Raw genomic sequence first — 22,706 nt, forward strand, 5'->3', positions numbered from 1 at the left:
CTGGATATCAAGTGGTCTGCATTTTAAAGTTAAAGGAGAAATGCCAAACATTTTCTGAACATTCTCCTCATGGTTATGAGGCATGAGTGGAGAGAGCCCTTCTGTGAACACAAAGAGAACTTCCATTGCAAAATGCACCTAAGTGTGTCTCGGTAAAGGCAGTACATTGTACGTGTTAGCACTGAAGTGAAAAACCCCACACACTAAGCAGGCTCTGAGACTTTCAGGGGACTAGGTAGAGAAAACAAATATGCCAAGTTGTCCAACGTAGGGAATAGCTACAGAGCACTGGGTGTGTGGGTAAGTACGCGGGTCCAGCCTGCATTCAGCAACCACAGAAAGCCTGTGAGAAGGAAGAGCTTTGAAAGAGGAGAGGCCTTTTCCAGCAAGTGCTGCTGAGAGTGAGGAAGCTGCAACACAAGAACAGTTTCAGGTGCCCTGGGGGAAACCTCTGCTTTTGAGTAGACTGCTCCCTCCCTGTATCTGGCCCTTCAGCTATCTGCCGCTCTGGGTCTCATTTTGTTTTCTCCGTGTGATTTCAGCTTAATGCTATTTCATGCTAAATTCAAGGGTGATATCTCTTTCTAATGCCCTCCCCAAGAAGATATAGGGTTGGCTGTGATGAAACAATGGAACCAATGTCTTTTCCTGTCTTTTCTTGGGGATTTGTTGATCAAAAGGACACAAAATAGACTGAGGAAAACCATGTGTCAGCCCGGCAGTTGGATCCCAAAACAGCACATAGCACCCTTCTTTAAAGAGAATCCAACTTACCTTTAAACAAACACAACTTTTGTCATTTTGAATTGGAATGCTATTAAATTTTATTTATGTTAATAAGTAAATGCTATTAAATTAAGATAAAAAATTTAATTTTTTTATCATTGCTCGGCATGAAATGAGGAATACAAATCTTTTTTGTAAGGGAATTGTAAAGGAATGCATCTTTTCTTTCAACCTCCACAGCTTAGAGGGCTGTGAGGCCCAAGTGTCCAAGTCAATGTGTGCACTGCAGTGCAGAGAGATGTGAGTGTTCTGCCTTCCAGTCATTCAAAAGGGTGCTCCTCTATCCTTGGATTACTCCAGAAACATACCTGATGAAGGCGGTGCAAAGACTGCCAAAGACTGGGTGGTACTGTAGGTTTTGTTCCCTGCTGTTCTATGCTTGCAGAGTCAAGTCTGCCCCGACAGGTACCTAAGTTAGGACACCTGGGAATAGAGATGGGGACAGTTTAAGCTGTTTGTCCCACTAGAGAGGAGGGCTAAGCTTTCTGGGATCCTTCAGGAAGTTTTCCATAGAGAAGTAGTTCTGGATTCAGAACACGGTGAGAGAGAAAGAACGAAGAGGAAAGCAGCTCAGGCGTGGAAGTAAGCAGGTGTGGAAGTAAGCTGGGAGCAAGCTTCTGTCCAGATCCGAGATGCTTGGAAAAAGGCAGCGTTGCCTCCGCCCTCCTACACCCTGCCATCTGTGCGGTACCTGGTCACCCTGTCCCCTCTCCGCCATCGGGGGGCTCTGAGCCTGCAGCCTCCTCCCTGCCCAGCGGCCAACAGGTCCCCAGCCCCGCCCCGCCCCGCCCCGCCCCGCCCCAGGACTCTGGGGCTCTACCCCGAGCTGGGCAAAGCTCCACGCACCGAGTTCCAAGCGCTGGAAAGGATGGCCAAGGTCCCCGAGTTGGAAGACGTCTTCGTACAGGAGCAGCCTTCGCCCCAACTTCCGTCCGAGATCGCGGAGGAGTGCTGCGTGCAGCTGCTGGGCAAGGGTTTGCTGGTCTACCCCGAGGACAGCGCGTACCTTGCCAGAGCAGCTGCAGAAGCCGCAGGCAGCGGGGAGAAAGGCGGAGACCCTAGGCTGCAGGTGGGAGTCAAATCAGGTGAGTGCTCCGCTCGCCCCGGCTGCGAGGCAGAGGCGTCCCAAGGGCGTTCAACAGTAACTATAAACCACTCCGAATACACATAGAAGTAGGGTACTCTGTTGGGACCGGGACCATCTCATTTCACCAGGAAAAATGTTGATGAAAACACTGTTAACTCCGAGGGCTTTGCTCCACTCCGTCTGCCTGGCTCGGGCACCACATTCAACGTAAAGCAAGTAGATGTGGAAGCCACCAGACTGATCGCATGTTTCCTTGTTCTTTGTCGCTCCTTAAACTCGCCCTCAGAAGTACATTTAAGCAATGGTAACTTTTCCTCCGAAGAAGAGGATGTTGACGCTCACGAGAGCAAGACCAAAGCAGCCGACCCACAGCTCTCTCAGAAGAAGAGCATCACGCAGATCATGAAGGACAAGAAGAAGCAGACTCAGCTCACCCTGCAGTGGTAAGCCGGCCCTGTCGCGCGCACCTGTGTCTCTAGGACCCTGACATTTCCCAATTTGCTTCTCCCTAAAAGTTTAAAAGACCCACGAGAAATGCATCCGTTTTCTTTTCACTGCCTATTCTCACGATCTGTATTCGGATCATAATGATATATGATATATCATTCTTCTGTATATATATATATATATATATATATATATATATATATATATATATTACAGGTTCTTCACATGTAAGCAGTGATGAATTTTTCTATAATTTGTTCAATATGAAATGTATTTATTTGGTATTTTTGTGCTCTCGAGATATGATCCTTCAAAATAACAAAAAGTGGAAGGACCTTAATTCTACCTTAATCCACAGCAGGGCAGAAACTGTGTCAGTTAGAAAATAGGTAGATTGAGTGAGAAGTAAGAGACAGACAAGTCAGTTAATCTGTCATAATTTTACAAAATTCCGTTTTATAGTAAATCATATATATGATTTACTGTAGCAAGTACTACAATTGAATTTGGCCCAAGATTTTTTTAAAACTAAGAGATTATCACCAGGTCTAAATATTAAGAGCGTTTTGGTAACACTTGTCTAAAAGGAAGAGGAATCTAAAGAACGACTGTGTCGTTAAGAAACCTTGCATAATATGAAGAATTATAAGTATAAGGTTACTTACTGATTAGTTATTCTGTCTATCATTTATCTATCTGTCTGTCTGTCTACCTCTCTGTCTGTCTGTCTATCTATCGGTCTGTCTATCTAGTATTATCTACAGGTTAGAAAAAATTCGAAAAATAAAATCTATAAATGCTATTAACCCTTATTTTTGTTTATTTAATCATTAAGTTTTAATTTGCATAGCCTGAAGTTCTGAAACTGTATGTTCAAACCCTTCCAACATCTGAAATACAGAACAATTATTCCTTTAAAGTTGAGTTGTGATTGTTGAAGTTTGTTGCTACAATTACTAGTTGAAAATACTCTGAAGCTGTAAACAGTTGAGAATAAAATTATCTGGAATACTTAGGAAACAACTACTATCATCAGGACAATTGGGAAATTTTTTGACTTTAGATTTATTTTAAAAGATTTTGTATGATTTCATCATGTTTTAGTTCAAATTGAGTGAATAGAAACAATCTTGGATTTATTTAAAATTCTTGTCATAGGTATGTCTAGCTTAACTCAGTATTTTGTAAACCAAACAATGACTATAAAGACAGCTACCTAAATAAATGGATCGCAGGTATTATATACCTACTTTTAAAAATGCAAGTTTTAAATAGTCATTTCTTCTAAGAATTATCATATTTTGAAGACTATAAAGCACTTACATTTTTGTTTTATTTTCCCGGTCTTCTAAAAACATAAATTAAAACCCTAAGGTATCTGGATTTTGATAAATCTGTAAGACTATAGAATCTTGAGAGTGTTAAAATTGGAACAGAAAATCAAACTAAAAATATGACTTATTAACTTAACTTTTATTGTCAATTAACTATTCAATTTTTGGGTAGGCAAATTCATTTGTTTTGAAATACTGCTTCCTAGTTGGTTTGGACAATTTTAATTAAAAGGATAATTGGCATCTGAAATTCATTGAATGGGTCTTTTGACTTTTACTTTGTGTGCATTGAGAGTATCTTAAATCTGAAATCTTTCAAGACTTCACCCAATTTTAATTTGAACAATGCTGCATATTGCATTTCTCTTGTGTTGCAAATGATTATGATTTTATTAAGCATAAAATTAGTATAATTACATTTTAGTAAAAAGAATTTACTGGACAATTAGGAAAAGTGGGAATAGAATCTCGAAGTTTTCATTTCTAGATTGTCGTTCAGATAAGTGCAGCACAAATATATTCATTACACTACATTTAGTTGAAATTAAATGGAAATCTACCCAGATTTCTGAAGTTTATATAGTTACATCTGTACCGCAGAGTTGGGATTGCATGTGTTATATTTAGAGACTTCCATAGAGATACATTGCTTCTTTAGATGATCATAGGTTTAATCACATTAAAAGGGTTTGAGAGTGGAAATAGATCGTCATTTCCACTTCAATAAAGTGAGTTTACCCTGGTGTGTTTTCCAAACAAATGCAGTACCCTGTTTTCTCTTGTTGTTCAGGATTCAGAAACAGTTGGTGGAGGAAAGTAAGGATGTATGAGCATTGACAAGCAGAAGCCTGGCATTATTTCTGAATTGAGGATGTTCTTTTAAAAACATAGCCTCTTCAATTTCATCACTCAAAGTCCTAGACCAAATAGTAAGCTACTGAACACTGAAGATTTAAAAAGAAGTAAGATCAAGTATTTGCCACAGTGGCTTGGGAGAAGTGGTTTTTACATTAGCATCACTTTGTAATGGTGCTAACAGGTGATCACGATGGTTCTTACTCTTCTAAAAAGAGTCCTTATGTTTTGTTTGTGTTTATGTGGTGGCACGTGTGTGTTTGCTTACAACACAAACATATTGTCTCGGAGCCTCTGTGAGTCAGGAGTCTAGACAGGTTACCTTGGCACTAAGTTCATGGCCATACCAGACAGAAATTAAGAAATTATTTGATGCTAGAATTTCAAGAGACATTTAGTTGTTTCTCAAATCTCACTGGTTGTTGAGAGAATTTATTCCCTGAACTGTAGAACTGAGCCCCTCAGCTCCTAGAGATCAAATGCTATCCATTCTCTTAGAGGTGGCCTTTTTAGAAGCTGTCATTCGCTTCTCCAGATCAGGAGAGGGTGTCTGCTACTACTTCAGGCCTTTCTTCTCTTTATTCTCTTTTATTATTAAAAAAAATTACTTTTCACTTTACATAACAACAGTTCTTCAGCCCTCACTTTCTCCTAACCCCTATTTCCCCTTCTCCTCCCCCATTCACTCCTCAGAGGGCTTAAAGCCTTTTTGGGGGGGAATCAACAAGTTCTGGCTTACCCACTTGAGGCTGGACCTTCTTTCTGTTTCTGACTTTCAAACATTTTTTTCCCTAGGGCTTGCCAAGTTAAGTTGGATCATCAAGATAATTTCCTTTCTCAGGAAATTAATTAACAGTTATATATAACCTTTGTGCACATTTTTAAGTCCACTGTTACATTTTAATTATGTAACCACCGGAGAGTGACAGCAGTGTAAGGAGTATATCCATCACCATTGTGATTTTTCTTTTTCTTTTTTTTTATTTATGGACAGCACATTCAAATTTCTCTCAACAATTTTGAAATTTATAGCACATAATTTTGGACTATTTTTATTCTGGTATCATTTTAAATAGCATCCAAAACAAAAAAAATCCATGTATATCTGCTCATTGACTCACTTGTACAGTCTGTTTTCAAAATGAGCATTAAGTAATTGAGGGGGCAGGGAGGTAATGGTTAAAAGGTTTGACCTAATTTTTGGCCTTTTCTCTCAGGCTTGAAGACAATTACATAGTGTGTGAAGGAGTTTGCCTCCCACGGTGCATTCTGTACGCTCACTATTTAGATTTCTGCAGGAAAGAGAAATTGGAGCCAGCTTGTGCGGCCACCTTTGGAAAGGTATATGACATATATTAGCTAATACTACCTGACAGCTAACATATTAGGTAGACAATGTGTAAGCCAAAGCATCTGAATGAGTTGTCTCACAGAATGTTAAGGCATTTGCTTTACAAGCATAAGTGAAATGTCTTAGCGTTTGTTTAGAGCGGTGTATGTTTATATCTTGATTTATTGAGTCACCGAATGCGGGCTATCAGATCTAATGTGAGCTCAAGGCAAGCTCCATAAAACTGTAGCATATTCCTTCAAAGAGAATGCATTCAAGAATATAGTTAAATTACATTCGGAAGTAAAAGTAAATGAAGGAGATCCACAAATGCAAGCTCTCCTTATTATTTATATTATCCAAACTTTTGAATTTTTAATAGTTTTTCATTCTATTACTTAAGTAGCTTTTCTAAATCTTTGTTTCAGTATGAATATGTTTATGCTATAGACATAAGATTTTTTATGAAAGGATTGGTTAAATTTCTGTCATTTAACATTCTATCTTCAGGATGGGAATCTATGAATCTGATATTAGATGACTTATATATGTTCATGTCATTTTGAGGACCAGGAAATAATATTAATTTCTTGGTAAAATAACTCACCATTGAAACCTTTTTAAGTATTCTGATAATCTAGGATACATTAGTAGAACTGTAGTAAGTTTGGATCTCAAGTATTATATCTCCAAAGTTCAGATCCTAGCCTGTAGAGGACTCATTGTCTAGAAAACAATGAGTGTTATGGTCCAGCTCTGTGGGTTTTCAGGGCAAGATGAAGCAAGTGATTTGAGGATTTTTCTGTGTACCCCAGGCTGACCTTAAACTCATTATTTAGCTCAGGTTGTCCTTGAACTTGTGATCTCCCAATCAGTCTGTTGAGTGCTGTTGTTACAGGCATGCATCATTATTCTTAGCACCCCACTTAAAAAACCCACTTTAAAGGTGGCCCAACTCTATACTTTCAAGAAGTATTTATATTTTGGAGCATAAGAGATTCCTCAGTGGTTAGAAGAACTGGCTACTCTTCCAGATGAACCTCTATTCCAGGGGATCCCATGCCTCTTCTGGATTCCATGGGCACAGACATACATACTGGTAAAATACTCACACATATAAAGTAAAATAATGCTAAAAAGTAGTTTATTTTTGAAAACATTTTTTCTTACACAGACAGTGTGATATACAGTGTGGTACTTGTGGACTTCGAATCTAACCGTGCCTGTGATTAGCTTATTGGATACATGATAATCAGTCTCCTCATAGCTCAGTGCACCCTCTGAAGCTGGATGAGACAGCTTCAGATGTCCATGTTAGTACTATCATTTTTCTGAGTCTACCTTACGGCAATGGTCCTTAAGTAGGAATCATGGAGCACTTTTAACATTTGATAAAACTAGAAGCAATTAACTCATCAAATTTTCCATGGAGCTCCTTTAAGATTCAAGGAGCCTTTCAGAATGGTGATGGATATTTAATGTGGGTAAACCTCTGAATGGAATTATCATAGAGAAATCTAAACAGCCTCCTGTGTGTGTAAATAAAGTAACTTTTGCTTCAGTAGTTACATCAAGCAAAAATAGATCTTGGTAGGCTCTTCCATGGTATTGGTGCAATTCCCACCAGCATACATGTATTGCTTTCCTGTAGTTTAAGTGTTCTTTTCAGTCTGCCATTTACTTTCTTAATTTAGTAGGATATGAGTGGCTTGCATTAGAACTACACAAGTTGGAAACCTTTTCCTTCTTTTTTAGACAATTCGCCAAAAATTTCCCCTCTTGACAACACGAAGACTTGGAACAAGAGGACATTCAAAGTAAGAATGGAACAATAGGTTTCTCCTTTATACTTATAGACATATGATAACTATTGTCTTTATCAGTGAATAGAATCAGGTATTTTCTTTCTTGGTGAAGTAGATAAACTGGGAAAAATAAAAGGGTGTAGAAAAGAATAAGGTTTAGAAAGAAACATTTACAAAGACTACTCATAGTATCTATCATGCCTTCTCCTGAAATATGTTAAGTGAATAGTTTTCATGATTTTAAGCTATTGTTGAAGTCACCAGGGTCATGAACAATGAATATACAAGACAAAATGTAATAACCAGGGAGACCGACAACATCCCCTAAAGGACAAGGGGAGCCCTGCCACATGCTTCAAGTTCTTCCTAGCCTTTTTCTCACTCAGATGATCATTTCAGTCATTTATCATCTCCTTCCCCATTCAAGACAAACAGCATTCATAATAGCCTGCTTTCTAATCCCTATAAACATAAATATCACTGTAAATATAAACATACAATAAGCAGTATGCAGCTTGCCCCTTGGCATCCTTGGTTTTCTCTGTAGATCTCCATTATAGGCTCATGTTCACAGTGATTATTCTGTCCATGTTTTAATTTTCTAACAGAATCAGATCTTTCTTCTTTTTTAAACTTGTCTAAAAAAGTTACATTGTTCTCAGAATTAATGGCATACTGATTTATATTACCCTCTCCCCGCAACTGCCGCTCCAAAGAGATATCCTTTGTCGATTTCAGCCCTTTGGGTATTTGCATGCAGAAATTTAAACAATATGTTTCCATTTGATGTCCACTCCGAAGATTAGCCCTCACTCATACTACACAGGTTTAGTAATGTCTCAATGTTACTCCTCACCCAAAGCATTATTCTGTCTAGTCGGATCTTTGGTTTTGTTTTGTTTTGATTGAGCTACATATTTTTCTTTGTTCCCCTCTGTTCATCTCCCCTCTCCTTCTACCCTCTTCCATGGTCCCCATGCTCCCAATTTATTCAGGAGATTTTGTTTTCTCTACTTCCCATGTACATTAGATACATGTATGTCTCTCTTTGTTGTCTAGGTTCTCTGGGATGATGAATTATTGGCTGCTTTCCTTTTGCTTTATGTCTAAATTCACTTATGAATGAGAACATATGATATTTGTCTTTTAAGATCTGGATTACCTCACTCAATATGATGTTTCCTAGATTTGCAAATTTCAAGGTGTCATTATTTTTTTCTGCTATGTAGTACTCCATTGTGTAAATGTACCACATTTTCCTTATCCATTCTTTGGTCAAGGGGCCTTTAGGTTGTTTCCAGGTTCTGGCTATGACAAACAATGTTGTCATGAACATAGTCCTTGTGGCACAATTGAGCATCCTTTGGGTATTTATCCAAAAGTGGTATTGCTGGGTCTTGAGGTAGGTTGTTTCCTAATTCTCTCAAAATAAATACAATATTTTCACATTGAGTTTCCAAAGTTCTTACTGAATCATATCTCTCCCATGCTCAATGACTTTCACAGGTTCACAATTTCAACTCTTTAAAATTATGTATCTATTCACTCCGTTTCTTTCTCTCCCTCTCTCCCTGCCACCCTCCCTCTCTCCCTCTTTCTGTGTGGGTATGTGTGTTCATGCCTGTGTGTTTATATATGTACTATGCACGGCACATATGGACATCAGATAATAAGTTTCAATAGTCAGTTCTCTTTTCCCATGTACATTCTAGGAATTGAACTCAGTTCATCAGGTTTGGCAGCCAGTTTTAGTTTTTACCAACTAAACATCTCACTGCTTCACAATATCTACTCTTAAAGACAACTTATCTCGGTATTCAAAGTCTATTATGACTTAGTTTCAACCCATTGTCCTATCTTCCTGTTTACTTCTCAGTTCTCAGGATATATCCATGTTGTCGCTAGATCACTACCGCAGTAGCCTTTAAATCACCCCATCTGTCTTGTCTCTCTTCAGTGGCAGCTTCCCCTTCTGATGACAACCTTGGACCTTGTATGTATTTTGAAATCTTAGATACTTAAAGGAATGGTTCCTGAACCTTCTCTTCTAAATATTCTCTTATTCTATTAATTTGCATAGGCTCTTTGCACTCTCATAACTGTTCATTAGTATCTATTTCGGTGTGACATTTAGTCCCTTCCTAATATTATAATAGGAAGATATGATTTGAGAACAGATAATTTGATTCACTTTTAATTCTTTCTGTTGTCTAACAAATAATGTATTGTCAATCAATACTTATTTTGATTAATTTAGAAAATACTATGGCATGTGAAAGTAGAACAACATACCACAATAGGAAAAGAAGGGGAAAAAAAGCCTTTTTCTTCTAGCCAAGTCAGTTTTATGTTGTTTGGTTCAGATTGGTTTGATGATTTCTAAAGTACTATATTGTGTAAGTGGAGCTGAGATCTGACAGTGTTTGCAGTAGAAAGATAGGGGGCAAAGAGGCAAAGCAACACAAGCAATCCTCTTGACGGGATCTACAAGAGATTGGGTGGGCAGGCTGCAGAGGACGTCAATTAATCCCAGAAGGAGCCTTTAGGATTAGGGATGAATCATTAACCATGCCATTGTGACACAGCCACACTCTAGTTCTTAACGTTGATATAGCAACATTTGGTGGCTTTTGGCAACTTATTGGATAATTAAGAGCCATAGACATGCTCAAGGCATTAACAACTTGAAATTTTCGGTCTTATTGATATACCATTTGCTTTTTATGACATGGTTATCACCCTTCCAGGCATTTATATATTGTAAGTAGAAACAATGTCCTTTGTGTAAACTACTTACATTGAAAGATATAGCAAGATACATCTTGGAAATGGTAATGCTTTGATGTGATTATTCTTATCCAGAAGACATTCCTGGTTTAGTTTCTAAAGACATCTTCAGATTTTATTTTGGAAGATACATCTAAGACAGCATGCCTAATAGCTGGAACATGAGTTAAAGTTGGGTAAATCAGAGTAAAATCTATGCTTTCATACATGGCTGTGTGACAATTGGACAGATCACTCAGCCTCTATCAGTAAAGTGGCTTGTGATACCTTATATCATTGCTTTGAGAATTAAATAATATATAAATAATATTAATGGAAGATCAAATATACTTTTGATCTTTTAAGGATACTTTTTGGGGGGTGGTTTCTCTGTAGCTTTGGAGTCTGTCCTGGAACTAGCTCTTGTAGACCAAGCTGGCCCCAAACTCATAGAGATCTGCCTGCCCTGGGATTAAAGGCGTGTGCCACCACCATCGGCTGAAATGATGTTTTTTATAAGAGAAAATTGTGACTGAAGGCATCAAAATTGACAAAGCAATGAAAAGTTATTGTTTATTGAATTGTACACAGAAGTATATGTGCATTTTCATTAGGTCTAATCTTTCCAATAATAATACAAGATAGGAACTATTATGTTTAATGAATAAGGAAACTGTAGTTAGAAGGTTATTGACTAGCCTAAGGCCGCAAAGATACAACCCATTAACAAAAGTGGCATTTATACAAAGGTTCAGCTGCTCTAAAGTTTACGCTCTAAGTAGTAAAAGTACGAAAGCCCACTTGTTTCTAATATCAGCCAAATTAGCAAAATGATTGCTTTATTAAACTTTTTACTATTTTTATCTTTTTAATTAAAAGTTTTATTAATTCTTTACTGCTCTAACAGTTCTTAAAATTCATTACTATTGGATTCTTCCTCAAAGACAAAAATATTTTATTAATCTTCTTTAATTTATTTCTGATAAATAAATTATTCTCTAATAAATTCTGTAATTGAATCATACCACTAATTCTAGAGAAATATATTTTATATGAAAGCAAATTTGTCCCACCAATGAATTCTCAGACTCTTAATTTTAACCCTAAGCATTCTCTATGCAAATACATTATCTTCCAACCATTATTTCTGCTAGGTGTTCAATATTTAATAGATTTTAATTTTATAAAAATACCTTATCTCTATACAAATATAGACAACTGAAATAGAAATACAAATGATATAATTTTATATAGAAAAATCAGGGTATCATGATTCCTTCCAGAATTTCAAGTCATTTTATTGCAATTGTAGTGTTTAATACAGTACTCTAAATAATTGTTGAGTATTTGTCAAATTACTTTAAAATATAAATGAACTTGTCAAAAACTCATTTTAACTTCATCATATGGCTTGTTAAAATGTTAATATTATGCAATATTCTGATGGTCATTGTTTGCAAAAGTAAAATTTCAATTTTATCATATTTTCACAGAGTATCTAATGTTTAAATATTTCATTTGGAATTGTCAGTTGGAACTGTTGCTAGATGATGATGGACCTAAAGGATTCTTCTGTGTTCTGGGCAGGAAAAGTGTTCCATGATGTCTGAAACTGACCTCAGATGTACTTGGGGTTGATGGAGCAAAGGTTCTTTACATCTAATAGCAATATGTGGAATCTACAGGTTGGGAAGCAATGGCCTGTGTGACCAGGTGTGAGAAACCCCAATCTGTGTAGGAAAGTGACAGTGGGAGGCTCTTTGAATCCAGTGAATTCCTTACTGGTTTTAAAGTCTTATTTTCCCAGCCTCAATAACATACTCTGCATATCAGTAAAAACCAAGAAAGAAACCAACTTAATCTTCACGTTTCTTCTTCTCCTCCTTTGATTTCAAAATAATACATAAAGCTGTACTTTAACATTTTTAAATTTACATTTTCAAAAATGAAATTGTATAGGTACCACAGAGTCAAATTCAAGTGTACCTTTTGATTATGAATATTTCAAGAATAATACATTCAGTTGGAATTGAGGTACAAAGCATGGTTCTAAAGAGCTTTTGGAGGTATAAAGAATTATAAGATAGGTTATCTGCTGTCAAAATTTTTCACTATTAATATTAATTAATAAGTATTATATTTGCAATCTCAGTGGTAGTTAGCCTCTGATAATACAAAATGAACAAAACAAGCCTATATTTGTCTTTGCCCAAAATAGCTTAACAAAGTAAGGGGGGTCTAGGTGAGCTCATTTATAGATACCACGCACATGGTGGACTGTTTGAATCAGTTACATTTTAATTTCTGGTAGACTTTGGTCAACCAAATCTTGGTTTTCAGACATGATGGGAAAGAGCTATTATCTTATTTATTAGTGGTGATTTAGTGGGTTAATAAAACTGATATGACAGCTGCTCTTATCACAGCAAGTTATTGCAAGTCCCTGAGGAGCTTAGCTGCATCATTTCCTTATCAGTTATCATTTGTGTAGTGTAAACAGCCAACATCAGGGCGACTAGCTCGGTGGGAACATATGTTTCGGGAATTCTATATGATAAATGATGAGAAAAAGAAACAATGGAAGCATAGGTATATGCTGCTCAGCCAATGAAGCAACGCGCTAGAGACAATGTGAACGTGCTAGCTGTGAAAGAGAAACACAATGGTTCCACTTAGTGTACTGAGAATCTGTTACAGTTAAGTTATGAGCCCAAGAATTAACCATTCCTGTGTGTTCATAACTTGAAAACGAGATCAGTCACTTGACCTAAGGCATAAGTCAGAGAACAGTTGGTGCTAATGAGTGAACACAAGTGTCTTAGAAAATCAGAAAGAGTAATTTTGGGATAAACATTTTTTTCCTAGGAAAATAGCTAACTATACTCAGAATTTTAGTGGTATTTGTAACATTTTTCCCTTAGTAAAATGGATGTAATGATGGACTGATAAAGGACTGTGCAGTGTTAGAATGGCCCATTAAACACCCAGCAGGTAGAGGTACATAGATCAAAATAGTCAAGCAGGTCTCACTCTTGCTTATCACGTATTAGCATATGTTCTTCTGTTGTAATATTCCTGGAAACATTTCCTAGCAAGATTTATTTTAGCAGAACCTAGCAATGACAAAACGGTGTTATAAAAGGCTGCAGCGGAGATGCAGGATCCGTGCATGCCCTGCATGAACCCGCTCCTCCTGGGTTTACGGGGTTTATATTTAACAAAAGGGAGGCAGGGGAGCTCGTGCACTATCTCTTCTCTTTTCTGAAAGACACTAAATCATCACTAAGACGATAACAGGTGCTTTGCTAGACCAAAAGAAAGCTTAAGGGGAGACAATTGTTTTATTTGCTCCTGAAGAAGCTAGGTATGAAGCCTGGCAGTAGACAGCATAAAACTCTGAGAAGTGTGTCGCCAGAACCTTCCTATCTAAACATACTACCCTCACATCTGTCCTACACAGTATTTAAACATACAACTTTTGCTTTGTTCAAGTGTTTTATTGGTAACATGGAAATTCACAGTGACAGCTGCTTACAAAAAAAAAAACTATTGGCCTTAAGAAAGTTTATGTTTTATTGGTTTTCAATCTCTAGAACAGTGATTTATAAATGTTTGAGGGTTTCCTCAAATCTTAGTGCTTAAGCCATGGAGAGAGATACTAATGATTACAGGGATAAGGCCACAATGGGATAAATAGCCAAGAGTGGAATTCAGTGGACAGAGAGATTAGTTTTCCTTCAGAACTAGGCAGTTCCACATGATAACAATATGCCTCAAAGTTGACCTAGAGAGATCCTGTCCCAGGAAGGAAGGAAGACATTCCCAGTGAAAAATTCAACAAAGCAAAGGCAGGAGCCAGCGCAAGCTCTTTATGGAGAGCAAGTAATCCGGACAGAAATGGATAAGTTTACAACATGCTCATGACTGGATGAAAGGAGTAATCAGATTTTCTTATATTACAGGAGATAAAATATGTTAATCTCTACCAAAGTTTCAATTATGCTGATAACACGAACATGACTATATATGCTTGACCTTAACTGGCAAGTTATTTTTTTATAGTTTCTCTATGGCACATTGTTACCTTTAAAATTTTTCCATATATTCAATTCATTTATTCAGCATGTTTATTGACTTCCCGTTACAGGAAGCTTGCAATCTAGAAGTCTTTATTTACACATGGAAGGTCAAATATAAACCATCCCAATCAATGTTGTAGGTCTTAGAGATTCCTGCTGTGATTTGTGGCACTCTAACTCATGATGACTCCTAGAGAGAGCATACGTGAGTGCACACATATTCAAACTATATTTGACTTAAGATTTTCTAATTGTGAGTAAGCTTGAGATACAAAACTAATTCTATCTTCTACATTTCAGGGGTGAAGGCTAGTGCTCTCTGAAACTGTGGTCTTGAATTTTGCCTTCAAACCCATAAGGCTGTTAAATAACCTTTAAATGAACCTCAGGGTTGGTAATGTGGCTCATGGGATGAAAGAATTTGTTATGGAAGCTGGACATTTGAGCTTGATCCCTAGAAATCATGGTGGAAGGAGAGAACTGACCCCTGACAGCTGTCCTTCTGGTCTCCACAGAGATGCACACATAGTCACACCACACAACACACATACACTCACACATCATGTACCCGCATACACAAAAAGATAACAAATAGAATTTAACATAAATTACAGATTTTTTCAAACTTTATTATGAAGTTGGGATAGTAGTATTTTCCTTATAGAATACATTTGAAATCATGTATGCACAATGATTTTGCATTAGGAGGAACACAATACATGGCAGCAACTTCTATTAGCATTTGCTCGCACCCACTTCAACTGTAGCGTGGGTTATTTTGGAACTGCCTTTCTTTGCATGTTTTTTTGCCCCAAGACTGTTAACTCCTTCAGGACGGAGGCTCTCCTCTAGCACACAGAACACAGAATACATTTGAAGAAAAGAAGATTCTTTTTCAATAGTTTCCTCTCTCTGGGCATGCTCATAAGACATCATAGATAGCATAAGTTTGGTCATCTCATCAGTCCTAAACAAGGAGACATTACTAATGAGAAAAGCTGCTGCTTCTCCACTGTGGAGGTGAAGGCCACTGACCAAGTCAGTTCCCCCATGTCTGTGTCGATACGTCAGTTACGTTTCATTATAGAATAAAATGTACAAAATCTTGACATTGAATAGAAATGAATCTTCTATTTGTGAACTTTATTGCTCTGATTGGATAAGAAATAAAAAGTAAACAACAAAATTATTTTCTAAAAATAAGGAATTGGTAAGTGCACATGAAACAATTGTAATGTCATGAATAAGAAAAAAAATACAAATCCACACTAGCCAAGGTCTTTAAAGATGTTGCAATTTAAAACAAATCAAACTGCAGGTAATTTTAGAACGTGGAAATGTATTTGCTTCTGTGCTGATCAGTATGGTAACCAGAGCAGGACCAGCAGGCATCTAGCTCAAAAGGACATCGACTGGGATGAACAGCTGGTCTTACTTTCTATGTCTGTTTTGTTCATCATTATTCTGACAACTATCACATCGGTCAGACATGATAGACACACTCTAATGTTTATTGAACTCATGGCTACCTCTTTGACTTATCTGATTGTCTGCCACCTGTGAAGGCCGTGTAGTTCTTTATAGACTGTATGGCAAACCACTTTACTTTGGGATACAATTATTTTATTATAGCTTTAAAAGGGGGGTTGGAGATGTGAAGCAAGAAGATAGGAGTTCTCATAAGTTAATCAACGTTTGACATGATACTTAGCATATATTGCTTTAGCCAGTGACTTAAGTATAGTTGTTTAAATTGTAAATTCTAGAGAACAAATAGTAAACTTTGCAAAAGAACACGAAGTTATGATATTTTTCCATTTGAAAAGACCCTCTTGTCTTTGTTTACCACTTGTTTATTTCTTCAAATGCAGTGACATTATATAGGTGTTTTAGTTCTAAAGTTTAAGATAGAAATAACAATACTTATTCCAAACCCATAAGATCATAGTCCCAATTCTGCTATGTCTGACCAAACTCATATAAATCTGACAGTTTATGAATAGTTTAGGTACTGCTGTTATTATTATTTATTATTTGCTGTTTAATGATTTCTTTTACTGTGTTTTCTTTGATCAGGTCTTTATTAATTAAGCTTCTTTTACCATAAAATCAGTTCAACATTTTTGAGATTTCATAGACTTACTATATTTCCATCTCTCTATTTGTTTTAATACATTATAGGGATCCTCTTTTGTAGTATCACAAAGTACAGCTTTTAACGGTCTATAAATGTGGAATAGTTATGGGAGTCTTCTGTTCAGGTTAACAGATTACAATTTTCTTACCCCAAACAGTCTTTAAATCTTCCATACTTACAAAATATTGTTCTGCCTGTTTCTCATCTATAACATCATTTTAATGTACAGATGTGTATATAGAGAGACACATTAGATTTTATATACTATCTAACTCAAGTAACCTTGAGTCAATAGAAACAGCTTCACTGTTATGGGCCTTGTGTTTGGAGGCTCTGATCTCAGTGCCCTCCAGCTTCTTGCTTTCCTAGAGCATCAGGAATTCCACATTCAGAGTGAATGCCTCCATCCTGACTGCATCTCTGCCCTGGGGCCTTGGAAATCCTGACACTTCTCATCTAAACAGCTTTGTTTCCTTGAGCCCTGGGGACCTGCTCCCAATCCATTCACAGGAGGTCACCTTGTCATACTCATATGTACATGACCTTGAAGAGTGGCTATGGGAAGCTTGTGAGTGGTGGAAAATCTGGGGTGTGCAGTATTCCTCCCCACAAGTGAACAAAGCAAGAGCTGATAAGTGGTGTAAGGGTGTGCCCCCCACACTATCAAACTATCACCTGGAGTCTAAGAACCCTAAAGTCAAGTCTGTGTTTTTAGGTCATTATGAGTGTGCAATGTAAGTATAACAGCACAGTAATACCTTATGTAGCAGTTCATTTAATTGATTTAAATTTTTAAGTAGTTTGGTATTCTATATGTACTTCTATTTTGGGCCACGGAAATGTTTAGGTATGAAGCTACTATACCAAGTTCTTTTTTTTTTAAATAAGAAATCCTGTTGTTAGAAGAACACTTGAAAAACATACCAGCTATTGCTCTATCCACTTTAAACTTACATGGAAATGCCAAAAAGTAACATTTTAAAATACAGTTAGTCTGGAGTCCAGTGAAAATATCCTCATCCTTTAGCTTCATTCACTTCCCGACCTTAGATGTGTGTGGATGGGAAAACATAGGGGAAAGGCAGGCAGTGGTACTGCCCAGGCAATATCTTTCATGGGTGGCAGTCCTTACTGGGTTGATTCAGTTATTCCTACTTCTCCTTTCTCTTTCACTAACACAGAAATGGCTCCTGTCTTGCTGTAGGTATCATTACTATGGGATTGGCATCAAAGAGAGCAGTGCATACTACCACTCCGTTTATTCTGGAAAGGGCCTGACAAGGTAGAGTGATGGCATATTCAAGATGCATCTCTGCACTTCTTTAAATATGTATGATGTCTATTCAATAAGATGACTTTGTAACTTTGCTTATTATGAATTTTTTTCTTCTGATCATTAAATATCAGCTTTGTGAGATCCTTGTCATGATATGGTCTCTACCACTTGGTAAATTATATAATTTTAATGGTTAATGAGAAAGTAACAGTGAACTAAGTGCTCCCAAAAGATGAGGAGGAGAATTCAAGGAAACAGAATTGCCTTTAAGTTTGCTCTTACTCGGGGACTGGGGAGATGGCTCAAGGGTTAAGAGTTAACGCTTATTCTTGCAGCAGACCCACATCTTCCAACTAGCAACTCTTCAAAACTCCAGTCCAGGGCACATAGTACATCTTCTGGCCTCCATGGGCACAGCACATACATGGTGCACAGACATCATGCAGCCAAAAACACCAATACATGTAACATAAAAAAATCTTCTAAATATTCTCATCTACTCATAGGATTGGATCTATTTTCAGGCTGGATTCAGTAACAAGTAAAGTTTAAATGTAATAAATATGAAGAGACAGTTGATTTAGAAATCTGTGCATTTGAATAATACCTTACCAACACAAAAGATTGCTATAATAACTCAACACATAATATTTGAGTACCATCTTACTTAGAATGACAGTAAGATACAATGGTCCCCTTTGAGTCTCTGTGACAAAAATTCATGTTACACTAAAGAGCCCACTGTTTTAAGCTGCTATTGAGCAGGATATTGATATGTGAGGTTATAGTCAGTAAGACCTTTGGGTACACAAAGCTTAGAAGAATGCTGGAACAGATGAATTAAAACGGCTCCTGGGTTTCCTCATGGTGTGGTTACTGAGAATTACTTGTAGCTCTTAAAAGAAGAATTCATCTTAGGGAAAAAGACATCACTTGAGTTATGCTAAGATTAATTTGGGTTTTTCGGTAGCAGATTTCTAGTGAATACCCACAATAAAATTTAAATACAGGCTAGGACACACACAATCTTTTAGTATAAAGTATCTTTCTTTACCTCAAATCTTACCTGACTTCCTGAGATACCCTTTATTTTAATTTCCTCCACAAAGCACTTTCTCTTAGACGTTTGAGCAGTAATGATGTTATGAACAGACTACTTTCATGTCCTCTTTGTTTTCTTGGATGCTATGATTATAATTTCTTTCAAACTAACGGAAAACATATGATTTTTAAGGTTTTCTGGGAGCAAACTGAAGAATGAGGTAAGAATGCTTTTTATCTCTTTTCTCATGTGTGTTTTTAGTTCAGAGGGTTTTGTTCTTTAAATATACAAGTACACGTTATTCATTGGGAGCTCTACAAACCGGGGACTCCAAATCCAGTTAAGTCAAACTTTGGGTGAAAATGTTTGCACAGACCTGCTTAACACCTTCCAGTTAACTTGGAAGAGATTATTTTTGGTGATCTAATTCCACATACTTAGAAAATTGAGAAGTAGACCAGCAGTGACCTAAGAACTTCGACTTCAGCAATTGGAAGAGCTCTAGTAGAGAATACAGAAAGAATTGGTATTAACTGTCGTCAAGAAGCCACAGTGCTGCACTGTACTGTGGTATGTTCTGCTACACTGTACACACACACACACACACACACACACATGCACAAATGCATACACATACATGCACACTCTCACGCATGTACTGTCTCACACCCACATATGCATGCACTCAACACTCACACTGGAAGTAATCTTTTCCCCTTGGCTTCCTCTCCAACCTCTCCTTAAAGAACAGATCAGCAAACTGACTTTATCTAAATGAGTTAGGCTACCATTAGGGACTGCATGGCTAATTAGGCACAAGATAAGACCTTCATTATCTTCATTTTAACTAATCATTAAAACAAGGGGCCACAGAACTAAATGCACAGGACAGTGTGTTGTGCGGTAAATCCTAACTAAAGGTAAAGCGTAACTCCATTAGTTTGGTGAAATAACGCAAGCACATTATTTTAAAAAAATAATAAAAGCCCTCAACCTTCTGAAATGACCTGTTTCTTTGCAGTACTTTTAAAAGAGTTAATGGTTAATTACATAATAAACTACAGATTGCTATTTTATCAAGGAAATAATAGCTTTTTATTAAATAAACAATTGCAAAACTGCAAAAAAATATTGACTTAGAAATATACTTTGGTTCATTAAAGACTAGGCCAATAGGGATTTTAAGTGATTTCACTAAGGGTTTTAAACGATTTTGCTCAGGTGTTCTTCCAGTCCGATGAGGTAGCAGAACTGATCTATCCAGCGATCTGACACATGTACAGCACATCTTAGCCCACAGAGGAAAAGGAAACTGTTTCCCAGACCTACCTTTTCCTCCTATGGTGATTACATTACTAATGCGGATGTAGTAATAAAGGTTCTAATAAACTATTCTAGGCACATCACATGGACTGTGTGTTTTCTACAGGCACATCATACGGACAATAGTAAAGCATCTTTGAAAAGATGTTTAAAATCAACACACAAAAGAGCTTTTTAAAGGCTCAGAACTAAGTAATTTGTTGTAGGTAGAAGACCAAGTTCGAAGCTTCGCATCTGTCAGACAGTTCCTAAGCTGCACCCGCACCCACCTAAAGCAATTTCTAAATGATATTTGCTCAACAAAATTGAAATTTTAAAGTTATTTTGTGCTTAAGGTAATCAACAATTGCTGTTTGCTAAGGGCAAGAAACAATCGGTGCAAATCTATGTATAGTTCAGGTTATTTGAACATTAATAATGCTGAGATAGCTTCAGTAGCTGCCAATACTGTTGATTTACAGCCAAAGCAAGTAGGTCTGAGAGATGCATGGGCTTTAAAATAATCAGAAGAGGGCTCTGCATTTTAAACCCATGGTCAAAACAATTAATACACATATTCATGGTGCTACAATCTCTAGGGGACAAGGGAGTATGTGGATATTCATGCAGAATTTAAGACCTGTGTTTATGAATTAACATTTTAAGACAATCAAAATTCATAAGATCACAAAGTAACTGTGCTTACTTCCCTCCCTCTTTGTTTTGTTTTGTTTTAATTGTTGGTTAGCTTCTACTGTGGCCAAATTTTGTTTGCTTTTATATTTTTGGAATATTTAAAGTTTGGCAAAGCTATGAAGAATAAATAATAAAATCCCATATACTCACCATCCCGACTAAGACTTGAGAATGAAGGTGCACATTTCCCCTTCAAACTGGAAAGAGGAAAGGCAAATTCAGAGGGAGAATGCACACTCTATAACAGCAAGCTGAGGCAGCTTCTCTTAGGTGGTGTCTCTCTTTCGGGCCACAACAGAGGAAGAAAGAAGTTTGAGGAGTGGAGGGGGGCCTAGGGTAGGGGGAAGGTGGAGGGAGTGAAAAGAGGGGATGGAGTAGGAACTGGGATTGATATGTAACATGAGAAAAGATTGTTTTAAAATATAAATTTAATAAAACATAAGAGAAAGAAAAGGAAATAGATTCTTTTCTTATATAATATATGCTGATTATAATTTTTCTTCCCCCCACTCCTCACAGTTCCTCCCTTCTTCCCGCACCTCCGAATCCACTCTCTTTCTATCTCTAATTAGAAAAGAACAGTCTTCTAAGAGATAACCACCAACATGGTAAAATAAGATATAATATGTAACAAAAAATACCATATCAAAGTCGGATACAGCATCCTAACAGGAGGAAAAAAGTTCCAAGGGGGAGCACAAGAGTCAGAGACCCACTTGTTCTCACAGTCAAGAGTCCCATAAAAAATACTAAGCTGATACCTATATTATATAGAGGACCTGGTTTATACCCATGTATGCACTGTGTTCGTCACGTCAGTCCCTGTGAGCCCATATGCACCTTGCTTAGTTGATTCTGCTGATGTCCTCTGCCCCCTCTGGCTTTTATAATCGTTCCACATATTCTTGGATGGGATTCTCTAAGCTCCAAGGCAAGGGGTTTGGCAGGGGCCTCCCATTTAGACTTTTGCTCTCCCTATAATGTTTGGTTGTGGGTCTCTGTATCTGTTCCCATGTGTTGCTTAAGCAAGCTTTCTGGTGGTGACTGGACAAGGCACTGAGCTACAGAAAACCATGAGGAGTCATTTTATGGATCTTTCTTATAAAGATCAGTAGTGTTTGGTTATACCCTAGGCCTTTGGACCATCTAGTCTCTGGTTCTTGGTTACCAAAATAATGCCAGGCATACATTCCTTCTGGTGAAGCAGGCCTTAAGTTAAATCAGATGTTGGTTAACTACTCCCATAAATTCTGTGCCACCGTTTCCCTAGCATATTTTGCACGCAGCATGGATTAGGTCAAAGGTTTTTGGCCAAGTTGGTTTCCACAAGATACCAGTTTTATTGGTGTTTGACTTCCTGTGCTTTTTTTTTCTGGAGTAATATTGTCTCTAGTGCTTTTTATAATATGTGCTATCATTTTTCTTGTAGTTTAAGTTTCTCTTTTGTACAAATAGGAATTCCTACTCAATGGCATGAATTAAATGACTTTTATTTACTCTCTCATCTCCTTACCACACACAATGATCCCCTTCACCTTCCCGTCGAGCTCTACTTACACTTTCATAGTTTTTTGTTTTTGCCTTTTGGTGACTCAGTGAATTTAGTTTGAGCTGATTGAAGAAGCTTGGATGAGGATTATTTACAGGTGCTGACCTGATTAGTGGCTTACCACGGAAGGAGATATCTCCTCTATTCCTAGAAACCACTAATTACCTATAGTTATAGTCTTAGAAAAATGCGGAGTCTTGTGATACCACCCTTAC

The 22,706-nt window shown here is 37.3% G+C and overlaps 1 protein-coding gene across 1 annotated transcript in view; it reads left to right on the forward strand.

Moving 5' to 3' along the window:
• The first annotated feature begins 1,641 nt into the window (after nucleotides 1-1,641).
• Nucleotides 1,642-22,706, forward strand: part of Rfx6 (regulatory factor X6) — a 49,521-nt gene continuing 28,456 nt past the window's right edge. The window contains exons 1-6 of the mRNA XM_048425245.3: nucleotides 1,642-1,871; nucleotides 2,160-2,316; nucleotides 5,727-5,850; nucleotides 7,595-7,656; nucleotides 17,831-17,908; nucleotides 19,137-19,164. Of these exons, the coding sequence (XP_048281202.3) occupies nucleotides 1,655-1,871; nucleotides 2,160-2,316; nucleotides 5,727-5,850; nucleotides 7,595-7,656; nucleotides 17,831-17,908; nucleotides 19,137-19,164 (666 nt within the window). The 5' untranslated portion in view covers nucleotides 1,642-1,654. The remainder of the gene's footprint in view (nucleotides 1,872-2,159; nucleotides 2,317-5,726; nucleotides 5,851-7,594; nucleotides 7,657-17,830; nucleotides 17,909-19,136; nucleotides 19,165-22,706) is intronic.

This window comes from Myodes glareolus, chromosome 1 (genome assembly GCF_982192425.1).
Source record: "Myodes glareolus chromosome 1, mMyoGla1.1, whole genome shotgun sequence".
Taxonomy (NCBI): Eukaryota; Metazoa; Chordata; class Mammalia; order Rodentia; family Cricetidae; genus Myodes; species Myodes glareolus.